The sequence below is a fragment of the Calypte anna genome, chromosome 3 (assembly GCF_003957555.1).
Source record: "Calypte anna isolate BGI_N300 chromosome 3, bCalAnn1_v1.p, whole genome shotgun sequence".
In the NCBI taxonomy this organism is placed as follows: Eukaryota; Metazoa; Chordata; class Aves; order Apodiformes; family Trochilidae; genus Calypte; species Calypte anna.
The window spans coordinates 42,245,728-42,259,589 of record NC_044246.1 but is presented as its reverse complement, the minus strand read 5'-3'; the positions used below and the strand labels follow the sequence as shown (position 1 = coordinate 42,259,589).

At 38.1% G+C, this 13,862-nt stretch overlaps 1 protein-coding gene across 1 annotated transcript in view; it reads right to left on the bottom strand.

Moving 5' to 3' along the window:
* Positions 1–276: 276 nt before the first annotated feature.
* The window catches only part of KIF16B (kinesin family member 16B), a 132,765-nt gene continuing 119,179 nt past the window's right edge, over positions 277–13,862 (bottom strand). The window contains exon 26 of the mRNA XM_030448245.1: positions 277–1,452. Within this exon, the coding sequence (XP_030304105.1) occupies positions 1,294–1,452 (159 nt within the window). The 3' untranslated portion in view covers positions 277–1,293. The remainder of the gene's footprint in view (positions 1,453–13,862) is intronic.

The window sequence follows — 13,862 nt, the reverse complement described above, 5'->3', positions numbered from 1 at the left end:
CTCCTCTAATTTAGTTCATAAAATAATAATGTCACCGGTGTTGTTACTTTAGGTTTTAATAATAAATTTCTACAACATGAAATAGTTTGATTACCAGCATCTAATGGTGGTTAATGATAGCAACTAACAAATGCTTCACACTTCTAACAAACGGCACACAAAATTTCTTACCTTTCATTATGATTTTTAATAAATGGAAGTTGTTCAATTCTGATTTTTTTACAACCAATTATACATTAGCATGTACACATACTGTTTCAGTCACAGTGTATATATATTTTTGGATCCGCAGCAATATAAAATTAATTCTTCCTGTATATACATGTGCAAATCTCAATGAGTCCTGAGTAATTTAAAGTCCGATTACTGCAATCCTGTAAATTTTAACCAATGCAAATAAAACTCACGTTTTGCAGAGTTATGTCACTGCGAAGAAGCTATTTTTCAAAAAAAGAAATATAGCACTTTGCATCGGCTTTATGCATAGCTATGAGCTCTGTAGAGTGCACAGTATCCACAGTCTGGGCAATAAGAAAATCTGAATAGGTGTTGAGCGCATTCTTCGGTAACTATTGCTTCCTCTGCTTCTCAAGTAATGATGAGTGAGTGATTCCTTCTGCTTCGTAACAAACAAGTGTGGAAGACTTATACAGGGCTTAAATTATATACTTTCTGCTGCATATGTATTTTGTAAACATTCAAGTTACCTAGGCCATTTAATTCTTCTGAAAACTATACAATTATACAGTCAAATAGATAAAATGTATGTCTGGGAGGCAGAAAAAAGAAACAACAGTGGAGTACAAGAACTACCTTAAATGTCACAGTATGCTATGAGGAAACTGAAGAGGAAGTGTTCTTTAAGGAACAGATTGGACAAAATCTGAAAGGCTGCTCAGAAAACCCTGTCACCATGACACACCACAGAGCAAATACAAGATGCTCTCACACCACCAGAAAAAATTGTCTGAGTAAATGGGAAGGACACACTCTTGCTAAGGAGTGGATCCAAACACAGCATGAGAGTCAGAATCTTTGTACAGTATTAACAGAGCAACTTACACAAAAATGTCTGTATACCCCATGCCAGGGAAATGCAGGCACTAACATGAGAGCTGGTAGGGTACACAGGCTAGCGGTGAGGTGTAGCTGTCTTTAACTGGAGTTGTTTTGATGCCACTTTCCAGGTATGGAAGATACCCTTTTTTTCTTTCTCTCATTTCTCTTGCATCGCAAAAGTGAAGGCACTACTCCAACTGTACTCCTCCAGCTGTAGGAGTCCTGGATCAAAGGTTAGCTGGTCCCATGGCTGCTGTAGTCAAAAACACCTTTCCTGAAGAAGGGTGAGAATTCGCAGATGGTGTGCTTTGACAGAGTTAGTCCCACTTTATCAATGTTCAGTGGTGATGATGGAGATTTCAGCATTGCAGAGAAAAAGCTCCTGAGGTATTTCTGTGGAACAAAATGTAAATTGCTGTAAGGTTTACTTGATCAAATTGATTAGGACCACTTTGAAGAATTAAATGAACAGGGATATAAAAAGACCTCCGTGAGCTCCATGAAAAGTCCTTTTAATAACCATCAGCATTTAAATCCATCCATAGAACACGTCTACTGAAATATCTGTACTAAACTCCGGAAAGGCAGAAAGAAGTACTTTCCACTTTCTTTCCATGCCAAGCTTAGAAAGTTTTAGTCTGTGCTTGTGTGACGTTTTCTGGTTTATTCTGTAGTCATGTAATGCTTTCTTCTGATCATGACCTGCTAATACTGCCGTCTAGCATAACCAAACACTACAGCAGGTGCAAACCTAAAATCCATTCTGCAGGAATTTCACTACATATGGACAAAAAAAGGCCTTCAGAAATTTTTCCCTCCGCAACCCTTACACCAAAAAATCTTTGTTTTGATCAAGGCCATCTGCACAAAGACTGCTTGAGTTCTATAATATCTCAAAACCTAACAGCATCTTTTCACTGAACTGTTTCCTAAATTTTACTTTTTTAAAGCCTAACCTATAAGAAGTATTCTCCTTCCCAAAATTTAATATGCACCAGCCACAGCGCAACTTGCATCCATTTGTACCTAGAGAATTTCTGACAGATGTACATTAACACAAAGTTAGTTTTCACAAACCTGATGGGGTTTCCTTCACATATGGGTTGCATTATTACAATCATTAAGCATGATTTAATAAGTCATAAGTTTTGAGTGAAACACAGAAGGTAAAATGCTGATGAGACAGGCACTAAAAAACCTGTCCATTGTCACCCAAAGAGTTGTAAGGCAAATCTCGTACAGAGCACAAGGATAAACTCTTTTGCTCTGCTACAGACTGTCTACACAAAAAGATAACTCCAGAAATTATTCACCAGTCTGGATGCAGTATATATCTGCAAGACAGAACAGCACAATCTCCTATGAAGAGCATAAGGTTTAGTTATTTGAATGCAGCAGCTTTTGGGTCATGGAAGTGGTTTCAGGTTTGGAACATAGTCTTAAATATTTGTTCTCTTCTCAAGGAGAATTCCTCCATAGTAAAACAACTTGTTATCTATTTAAGTGCCTTGGAAAGCACTTGTATTAATACCACAGAAACCAGGATAACAACAACAACAAAAAAAGGAACAAAACAAAGCAGCTGGCATATATAAGCTATTCTCCTGGCAGGATTAGTGAATTTTCTTCTTTATTCAGATCTCCCACAGGTTGTATATTAATGCTCATAAAAAAAAATTCATTACAAATATGCCTTCAAGATGAATTCCAATAGACTAAGAGGTAATCCAAAGTGAGCAACAGATGTCGTATCAACATTTGTCATAACAAGTTCACAAAGTAGGACCCTTTAAAAGAAGTCCCAATCCAGTAATGCCCAAAGGATGAATGTGGTATAAAATAAAATGTAAAACATGACATCCTGTTAGATTTTTAGCACTGTGCTGAGAAGTTACTGCAGTAATTCCAGTTTACAGCTACCAGAGGCTCAAAGGTACCCAAATATCTCACTGGAGACATTACAAGACCTATTGTGTTCACCTTGGTACGTATGGCCAGATAATTGACTGTCATGCCTTTCCTGTAGAGCCATTATTCATTGTTTTGGAATGATAGTTCTAATGACAGGGGGAAAAAAAAAACCCAAAAGCAACCCTTTGCTAGAAACATATACTTATCTGACAGGGAAATAATAGGAACAACAGGTATACTTATATTCCCAGATCTGCACAGAGGAGCTACTCAGTGAATATCACACATTCTTTTAAAATGAAAAAGATCCTTGGAAAAATGGCAACATGCAGGCCCTACCAGATTATGATGGAATTAATTTTGTATGAAGATTTCCAGCCATATGGCTTGGCATTATGTGCTCTTCAACAGCCACCTCTGAGCAAATTAGCCCTCTTTTAAATCCCAGATCTGCATTTGCCCTTGTTTGCAATGCTGAAGCGTTAGCAGAGCACAGAGCTGACGTGCCCTTGACAGGAAGAAGCTGTCGCTTCAATGAAATAATGGCTGCTCTGCCCAGGCATGCTGGCTGGGAGTTAAGTCCCCTAGTGAGGGATTCAGTGGTTGGTGGCAGAAATGTTTGCTCACCACCCAAGCACATGCCTCGATTAAAGAGCTGTGGCTGGGTAAGGAGAAAGGTTGCTCTGCCCTGTTGCCTGCAATGTGGATAATGAAATGGAAGAAAGTGATAGAAGAAAAGGTGGAGTCCTCCTTAGCAGTGTGTGGACAGATGTTTTCCAAATTCAGATGGGATAGGGAGAGGATGAGGGTCACAGCAAGCTGGTAAAGGGACAGGAGCTCATCAGTACCAAGTGCCAGAGACGACAGAAAAAACTTTCTTAGAGATCAAGAAAGGACTCAGCATGGAATTTGCTGCAACCCAGGAAGACACCACAAGCTGATGGAGTGGGAACAAGGTTAGATGAAAGGATCTCCCCTGTCAGGACTCAGTGGGCAGGGGGAGAGCTGTTTTCAAAGCTTTTTGTATTAAATCCATTTCCAGCAGAAAATATGATTTTAATCTATTTACAGCATAACGTTATTTGTGATGACTTAAAACAAAGTGGGAAGCACTCTGGTATCTTTTGATGTGCTCTCTTAAACAAAAAAAACAAACAACAAAATTCTTAAGAGGCACTGGCAAACACAGGGTGTCTTCATAAGAACACGTCCAAATTTTATATAAATCAGTGCTGTGACTTCCTACCAGCATTTCACTGATAGCACATAAATCATTGCTCCTAGTATGCAAGGCACTTCATGATAGCAATCCTACTTTCGCTAGGTTTGTGCGGTTACCTTGGAAAGAAAAAACTACCTAACTGCTATAAATACTCCAGAAGACTTGGTTTTATTACTTGTTTTTGTTTGTTAGCCTTTCAAAGCTCTTGCCATTTGCTCTGAATTATTAAGTCTGGTAATCAGTGTTCTTCCAAATGCACTTTCATTTCACTAATAGCGTCAAACTTGCTGTGTTGCTGGAAAGATCCTAATAATAAATTTGTCAGTGTCTTTGTGTAAGGGCACAGGACCCTGGTACTGTAACAGGGATGTAAAATGGACAACTTCCACACCAGTTGTGTTGGTTGCTTACTTTAAAGACACATTCAGGAATACCTGTTCAGAAAATGGAAATACTCTTGGCTCATGCAAAACTCTTGAAGATTGAAAGCCCGGTTTAAAAAAAAATATCTGAAACAGAAAAAGTAGTGGGTTTGTCTTCAAACACACATTACAACCTTCATAGCCCTTAACTTAAAATTTATGACACTTGTACCTCCAAGTTTTAACTCTGCATTCAAAGTGTTTGCAAAGGAACCAAGAGTGTAGGAAGTGTTGCAAAGGTTTTTCTTTCCTTACTAGTTTGAGTAGCTGCCCCTCCCTTTTAATTATGCAAATAGCAAAATGGCAACCATTTTAAAAGCTCATTAAAAACCATTTTAATAGGGTTCACCTTTTTAGCAGCATGCTAGTGTTCATCTCATGCCTAATCCATCAGCACAGCAAAGTCATTCTAATGATTCTTATATGACTTTGTGATATGGAGACCTCATAATTTTATACATTTTAATATAAATCCATAGCTTAATTTAAAATTATTAAAGTTTTTAAAATAGAAAAGCTTTCTGGAATATGAAAGTGTTCTTATCATCCTTTCAACTGTAGTATATTAAAGAGGAATTCAGTTCAATGACATTGTTCTCATAATCTATTACAAACAGCAACACTCTTAGAGACCAATAGCAGAGCTTAGCAAGAATTGGATTTTTCATTAAACTTTGGTGTGTTTGAAAACTCTTCAACCCTGGTACTTCCAAAAACTGAAGAAACTTAAGAGATTTCTCTCTCCTACTGCTGATACTAGCAAAGTCCCACAGAGACTTCAGGATGGTAAAGGGCGATGCTGGTCTGTGGTGATGCTATTGTACAGAATCTGAAGAAATTGTACATTTTCCCAAGAAATTTCTCATTGGATCTCCTTCTTCCATGGCTTTTTATTTTTCTTACTGCCAAATTCAGAGGGGATTAACACACTGTACAGGAGGTAAACTGAGGTTGCAGCCTGTGGTACCACAAGGAGACCAAAGAAGATATGAAATGGAAGTGTTTTATCCAAGCAGGAGTCACAGCAGGCTTCTCTTGTGGTCTGCAAAGATAGCTGGTCCCTCCAGGTCACAACTGGGTTCACCACGGTAAAGCTTCTACCCTGTGTCTGCCACTCAAACCATTTCTCCTTCCCTTGGGGACAATCTAAGCCTATACTGACTAACGAGGAGTGTGTAATTGCCTACATAGCATTCTGATAGCTATCTGAAGTAGTTTCAGATGTATTTCTGGATCTGTTAACTAGGAGCAAGCAGGGGAAGAGTTGGCAGATAGCAAGAATATAAAATATGTGGTGGTATTGCTTTGGAGCCCAGCAGCTCAAAAGGACAAGGGACCATACACAGAATATGATTAACACCTTCATTCAAGAGTCAGATCAATTCTCCACTCACCATGCAGAACTAGCTCAGAAACATTTTGGTCTTCTATGAGGTTCTCCTTTTCTTGGTGATTTTAAATTTATTTATTTAAGAAATACAGAAAACATGAGTCTTCAATTCTTTTCCCAAGTACCATGACATATATTGCAAGACATCATAAAGGAGATCTGAGCAAAGTATGTGAAAAAGACAGCATGTGATATTCAACATCTTAAGTGCTACTTCAAGTCCTTTCAGGAAGTACCTAATGTCACCTCTGTATCCATACACATTTATCTCCTGCACACACCCCTTACATGCAGCTGTGATTTCATGGCAATGAGAAAAAGACTTACTGTATGGAAGACTGCCTTGCGCCTGATGGATCTTATTGCTGTGAAAAATGTGGGGAGAAAGCTTCTAAAATGATGAGATGATCACCTGGGCCAGTATCTTTTGAAGACAGACCTGGATGGCTGGATTCTCCTTACAAAAACTACAGCATCAGACACTGCCAAAGTTGTGCAAAGCTTCCTTGAAGAATCGAAGGTAGCAAATGCCTCCAGAAAGGCAGTATCTGTCCCACCCAGAGACCTTGCTCTAGATGCACATGATTTGTGCAAGCACAGAGAGATTTCTGAAGAGGACAGACAGATTCACGCACGTTTGAAGATAACAAGTCATCACCATGTTAGACATAATATTAAGGGGGTGGTGGTTGTGGTGGTGATACTTTCTTCATATTGGCAGATATTAAGATCAGAGCTGGATTAACTGGCTTCACATTACACAACCCAAGAATAAAGGACTGACTCATTTTAATCAAACCCTTCTTGTTCACTTTGATTAGACCTAATCAGAAGCAAGGTTATTTTACAGGTAATGCCTAGTAGTCACTGGAAAAAAAAAAAAAAAAACAAACTTCCCAATCAGTATCACTTTACCCTGTGTATGCACATCTCTACATACAACTCCAGTCCATGCACAAATTATTTCCATCCAAAAAAAAAAAAAAAAATCCTACATAATACAGATTCTACATATGGAGCTACATGTATAGCCCTGCACAATACACATTGCTGGCTCTTCTTTCTGCGTTAAACCTCCAGCCATCTCACTGACAGACTTTGCTTGCATCAGTGTCTTCCTGCGACTGGAGGAAAGCAAGTCTAGCACCACAGGAACCAGTTACTGGTGGGGATGGAGCAGCCAGGCACAGCTTTGGTGGGAGCAGAGAGTTAGCTGCAAGGTCCAGCTAGAAACCAGCATTTACAAGTTTCATGGAATTATCTGGGTTGGAAAGGACCATAAAGATCATCTAGCTCCAACCCCCCTGCCATGAGCAGGGACATTTTCCACTAGACGAGGTTGCTCAAAGTCTCATCCAACCTGATCTTGAACAGTTCCAGGGATGGGTCATCCAAAACTCCTCTGGGTTATCTGTGCCAGTGTCTCACCACCCTCAAAGAAAAGAATTTCTTCCCACTATCTAATCTAAATCTACTCTCTTCCAATTTGAAACTATATCCCCCATCCTCTCACTACATGCCCCTATAAAAAAGTCCCTCTCCAGCTTTCCTGTAGCCTCTTTCAGGTACTAGAAGGACGCTATAAAGTCTCCTCAGAGCCTTCTACAGGCTGAACAACCCTAACTCTTCACAGCCTTTCTTCATACAAGAGGTGCTCCAGCCCTCTAATCATCTTCATGGCCCAACAGAAAGAGTATAAGTATGGCAAATTATATTAAATTGTTTGGGATTTTTGTTTGTTTAATTTACTAGTAAACATCTTGCCAATGTGACTGTGATACAGGTATGTAAACCCTAAGGTTGTTAGACTGAAGTTGTTAACTGAGGAGCTAGATACGAGGACATGAGATGGAAAGTTCCTACCAAAAATGTAATGTAGCTCTTTTATTTGTGAACAGATTTTCGTGGATGGCTCCCAAATGTCAACATGGCTGTGAATGTTGGATCTACTGCAACCAGAACATTACTTTGTTAGCAAAGTAATACTAGCTAAGGCTATATAACCCTTGCTTTTTTTTGAGCTACAAAACTGAACTATGGAGAGCTGTGTTCTTGCCAGTGGAGTGGCACTAACACTGCAGTGGTCTGAACTGGTGGTGGACCTAACTCAAAGCAGAGAGAGAAGCAGCAGTTATACACATCATTCCTTTAGGGCATGTCTAGAGGTTATCTAACAGACTCTGGAACAAAGAGGTTAAGAATCAAGTTCTTTAATCAGCTAAATTCTGTTTAAAAAACAGGACTTACATTTTTAGCCCCTCAGGAAACTCTCCCTATGCTTTTTAGGAATTATCTGTGTAATGTAGATTCCTTGAATGAGGATTAGCTTCCTACACAGATACACAGGTGAAAGTAGATTTTATCACTAAGGCTCCCAAAGTGTTTGAGTGCCACTAAAATTTCATTTTACCCAGGGTAGTATTGAAATTTACTTGAATTCATACACCTTTTTGAATTTTCATAATGTACAAGCATTCCAAGAGATGCCAGCTATGATTCAAGGTGAAATTGGTCTCCTAGGTTTTCAAAATCCAAACTATTCATTATAGCTATTTAGAGCATTTTTCTGTGCAAGTCTAATGGCATGAGCACATTATTTTGAATTACTCTAATGCTGCATCAATTGAATTAGCTTCTGAAGTCAGTCTACATCCCAAATTACAATCTTATTCTGCCTCAAATTCATTTAAAATCCACAGGACTTAATATTTCTTACAATGCCTGCATGCTAAAAGCTTATATTCATTGGCTTTAAGCAGGACCATTGAAAACTGAATTGTAGACTGGCTGTTAAAAAAAAAAATAAAATAAAGGCAGCAAGGGCTGTGATTTACAGGTGTTCTATCAGTGTGACGCTTCTTTTGGAAGTGAAGAGCACTATTAAAAAAAAAAAAAATGAAACCAGACCTGACTACTGAAGGAAACCAATCTTTTCTCTGAAGCACAAGTCAAAACAAGTCCTGTCAGAAAGAACAAGAGTACTGAATTTACCACACATCCCTGTGTGCATTGTCTGCTGGTGTGGCCTTGGCAAGCAGCTACCAAAGCACTTGGTGGCACATATATCATCCTCTATTTCTGGTGAAATCAGATGCTGGAGGATGACTGACATGCTTTCTTTGAAAAGAAATAACACCAAGGAGTTCAACCCAGTGTCCTTGGCCAAGAGCTCTCTTTATTCATCTGCTCACATCTGAATGTGGAGAGTCATTAAGGGTACACAACTTCAACACTTGGATTTGTAGGTGGATGTTGGGAAATTTGTTCTGAACTGACAAATTAGGATGTGGAGCTAAACTGGAGTTAAAATGATATGTGTTACATATTCTAAACTTACTAAATCATGGTAAATACATTTCCTTATTTTCAGTGACTCTGAAATATCTATATAGGAAAGAAAAAAAATGCCTCTGAATTGCACATGCTATTTAATTCTTTGGTTATAATAGACATAAACTTTTTATCACAAACGACCCAGTTTTTGATGTAGGGATTAGAAGTTATGCACCTAAATAAAGAAATACAAAATTATTGTAAAGGTTGTGTATATTATGTAAAGTAACCTCTAGCAAGCTGCAGAATAGAGTTTTAGACCTGATCTTGACTAAGGCATTGAATCTGAATAAATGAGACCAAAGGGCTGCCTAAGCTCACTGTTCCTTTTGTGTCCTGTGTAGCCTGTTGGATCAGAGCTTAAAATTAACTCATCCAGAAAATAACCCCAGGCTTTCACTCCCTCTAAATGACCATCTTTATCTTCTATTGCTATTACAAGAATAATGTTTTGCACTTGCTGTGGGCCTGGCTAGACTCCACAGTATTTAATCAATTTTATTTGGTATGGGATCAACGGCTGATGTACACAAAGTCCTAATTTCTACTTGTTTGCATCTAGCGACTGTAATCAATACGTAAAATTAATTTTATTTATTAACTTTCTGAAGCCAACAAGGCCTCACATGATAAGCAGCACCCCGCCCCCCAAAAAGATGAAATGCTTCATTCCTGAGAGATGCTAAAACTTCTCTTCGAGGGATGCTGCTTCAAAGAACAGCCAGGTGCCTTGGGCAGCCCCAACGATGCACTGAAGGCTAGGAACCTGATTTGTGAAATTGCTCTCAGATGGCCAACTGCAAAGTCTTACTGTCTGCAGGCAAGGGAAGATGTCAATGTAGGTGCTGAAAAAGTTATTCTTGTTCTTAAAGTTTTTAAATGGTTACTAGAGGTTATGAAAGCCACTTGGTGCAAGCTAACTATACCTACCCTAGAAAATTATTGGTAACATGGATTTCATATAATTCACAATACAGTCCAACCACACATGGTTTTCTCTTGTCTTTGTGAATGTGTCTTGTGCTCCTTTTGTGTCCCTGTTCCTCTAGTGGGAAATTAAAGCCATCACTCCAAGATGCTGCATTCTGTCATCAGGTTGTGGGTATGAAATAATCTCCTCTAGGATTATCAAACATTGACATTTGCAGCAGTTTGTTTTTGCATTGCAGTTTTATCTGGTGTGCATTCATATCTGCAACAAAAGGCAAAGCTTCTTTTATCTTTCAGTGATTATCAAATGTATTCTGAATGCTTTCTGAAGTCCATCTCACTGAGATGTTTCTAAGAACAGTATTTACAACTGCACTGTCAGAGGCAAACATTCAATCTGCAAGAGCCGGGCTGGTGAGCAGATGACTTTAAAGATCATAAAAAGCTCTGGTATCAGGGATGTTGTTGTAAACTGATACTGGAGTCTAATAATTTCCTTTTAATAATCACTTTGAACCAACACATACTCAGTAGCTTTGAAAAAAGTCTTTGTGACTAGTGGCAGAGCTGACACCAGTTAGAAAAATCAACAGAATTGGTAACTCTGACCCCACTTGACATGTTTTTTGCACTAGAAAAAGCAGTTCACCTTTAACTAGAATGAAGCAGGTTGTCTCAGTTAAACAGATTAAGGGATAAGGCTGTGAAACACAGGCTGGTAGGATGTACCCATGAAGTCCATACTGAATATTAAGATGATGAATCACTAAAAACTCATTAAAATGTTTCTTCCCTAATGAAGATATACCTTACGAAATGATGTCTCAGACAGACACAGAAATTGTTTGCTCAATTTTTTAAAAAAATATTTTGAGATCTATTTTTTGTCAGATGTTTCTAATAATACTTTTAAAGAACAAGAAAGAATTCAAGTTCAAGGAAGGTGCTCTCTCCATTATTTCATGTTTTCATTAAGAAGCAGATTCTTGGGGCCATGTAAAACCAATAGAATCTCACTTTTAAAGGGGAAAGTCAGAGTGGATAGTTTTAGAGCTCTATCAGAAAAACCACAAAACCAAACACCTAGAAACTATCAGTTCCAAAGGAACTCAAGTGAGAATACAAGCTAAAAATAAAACAAAGCATTTAGTTTCTAATTTAGAGTGCCTTATTTTCAATCCTTCATTTTGACTGTAGGGAATCGCAATATTTCAGTCAGTTCGGTGTCTACGATGCTTTCCCCAGCCTGTTCTACAGATTTGATTTATGGAGTTCATACAAGATTTATTTCTGCCTCTTGCATTAACACCTATCATTGAAAACCTCATCAGACGACATCAGGAAGTGAGGAGGTTAAGGACAATTGTATTATTAATTTTAAATAAATTGAGCGTGTCTACCTTCTAAAGAAGTTCAAAGTACCAAGAAAAAAGAAGAGCAGAGAGAATGGCAGGAAGATGTATGGGCTCACACAGAACCTGAAGTAGGCTTGCTGTACCATACTGTTAGAGGTTGACTTTATTTCATTCCCTGAGATCTGCAAGTGGCAGCAAAGGGAAACACACAATTCAGCTGTCTGTTGGTGCAGCCCGATCCAGGACTTCGCTTGTTCCCCTTTGCTATCCACAAACAAACCTGAAGAAATGCAGCAGTGGGAACAGGGAACAGAGACAAGGAGACAGACTTAGGTCTGGGGAACTTTTTTCCCTATAAGCAACAATCTGTTGGGATTTTGTCAGTGTAACAACTGTTTTTTCATAAGCACATTGGTGACAGCAAGAGCAGAAAAGAAGCCTCTTGGGCCCTTGATTGCAAGGCTTCTGACCACAGAGTCAAGAACCACAATTCAATCTGCTATGTCACCTCTGTCAGCTACTCCTATCCAGTTTTTCTGGCTGCACAATGGGAAAATGGAGCTAACGAGAATCTTCTTTACTACAACAAAGTATGAGTCTAAGAGATGGACAAAAAGTAATTCAGGAAGTGATATGATATAGAAACACTGTATCCAAAGAATACGGTATTTCAGGAAAACTTTTACCATTATTCACAGACCTAGGCACTCACCAATTAATAAAAGATATTTCACAGTTAAAATGGGAACAAAAATATTAACTTGAATCATGTTATCTCTTGTGACATGCATTTCCTTCACGAAGTTCTTGCTTAAAAAGTAAAAAAAGGAATGTACATAATCTGATTTAATTTTAAAAAGGCACCCTACACCCTTATATACTGATCTCTAATTGCATGAAAGGACAGATACACACTAACTTCTGTTCATTAACTTTAATCAAAAGAATTCTTGGCTGTTTCATTTAAGGCGGATTTAATCAAGCAAGGTCGGCTCTGAAGTGAAATTAGTCTTTAAACTGCGGAACAATTAATTTAGAGTTTTGCCCTGCAACAGGTCCCTGATGAAATACTAAATTAATATATTGCAATAGGGCATTTTAGATAGGTAATTTTAAATACAATTCAGGTGTTTTCTCTTAAGATGTATAGGCAAAACCTCTGTGCAAACTTGCAAGTTATTTCCAAGCCTCTATGCAAATGCAAGATATTGTTCAAAAGATTTGATATTATACCAACAAACACTAAAGCAAATGTGTTTACATTGTAGCTACAGATGATAGAGATCAAAGACATCTCTTCATGTTCATCTCACACAAAACCAGTACACATTATGTGCTTTCCTACAAACAAGGTATTGTGAAGCTTTTAAGTATTAAACTTTCGTATCAGTGAGGATCAAAAAAAAAAGAACCTAATGTTTTACATAAACTTTGCATTTATTGTGATTTTAAATCACAATCCTCATCATTTAAGGATCTCTGGAGTCTTTTATTCCAAGTAATTTCATCTCCATTATAATGAAATATGCCTACTTCCAATCTCAAGCTGAAATGAGGTAGCTCTACAAGACTTAAAACAACCTTAAAACAGTCCTACAACCAGCCCCTCTAATTCTAACTGTCTTGAATGGTACCACTATCTCCCCCTGTTCTCCTTGGCACTTCTACTGTGGCCTGAATCTAAGAACTGATGTGTGGAAAAAACAAACTCTTCCTTAACTGTCCCAACAAAGGATGTTTTTTGTACATACCTTCCTATAATTAGGTGCAAGGACAATTTCCCTAACTAAAGCCAGAATCAAATTAAGTATCTACACTAGTACAAGCTCTCTGATTGCTGTACGTTTAGTTAACCAAAGAGTAGTTTTGTTCCTACAATGACTCTCAGTCTGTTTCATTTTCTCTGATCAGACTGAGAGATGCAATTTGGTTTTGATGGAAAAAAAAAAAAAAAAAGCCTGCAAGGCCATTTCAGTAACTAACCTCTAATTCCAGCAAATACTCCAGTCAGGCTGTTTGACTGAAATGACAGGTGAAGCTGTCTTACTCCTCACAGAGATGTACAATGGAGTTTGAATGTTAATTTGTTACATGCATTGTTAAAAAAAAGAAAAAAAAAGTCAACAAACAAACAACAAAAAAACCCACCCCAAACTGCTGTTGTTCAGAAATGAACTGTGGAAAGAACTGGACTAGCACAAGCTGTATTATCCCACTTCAATTTAAGAAGTTCAAGAAAA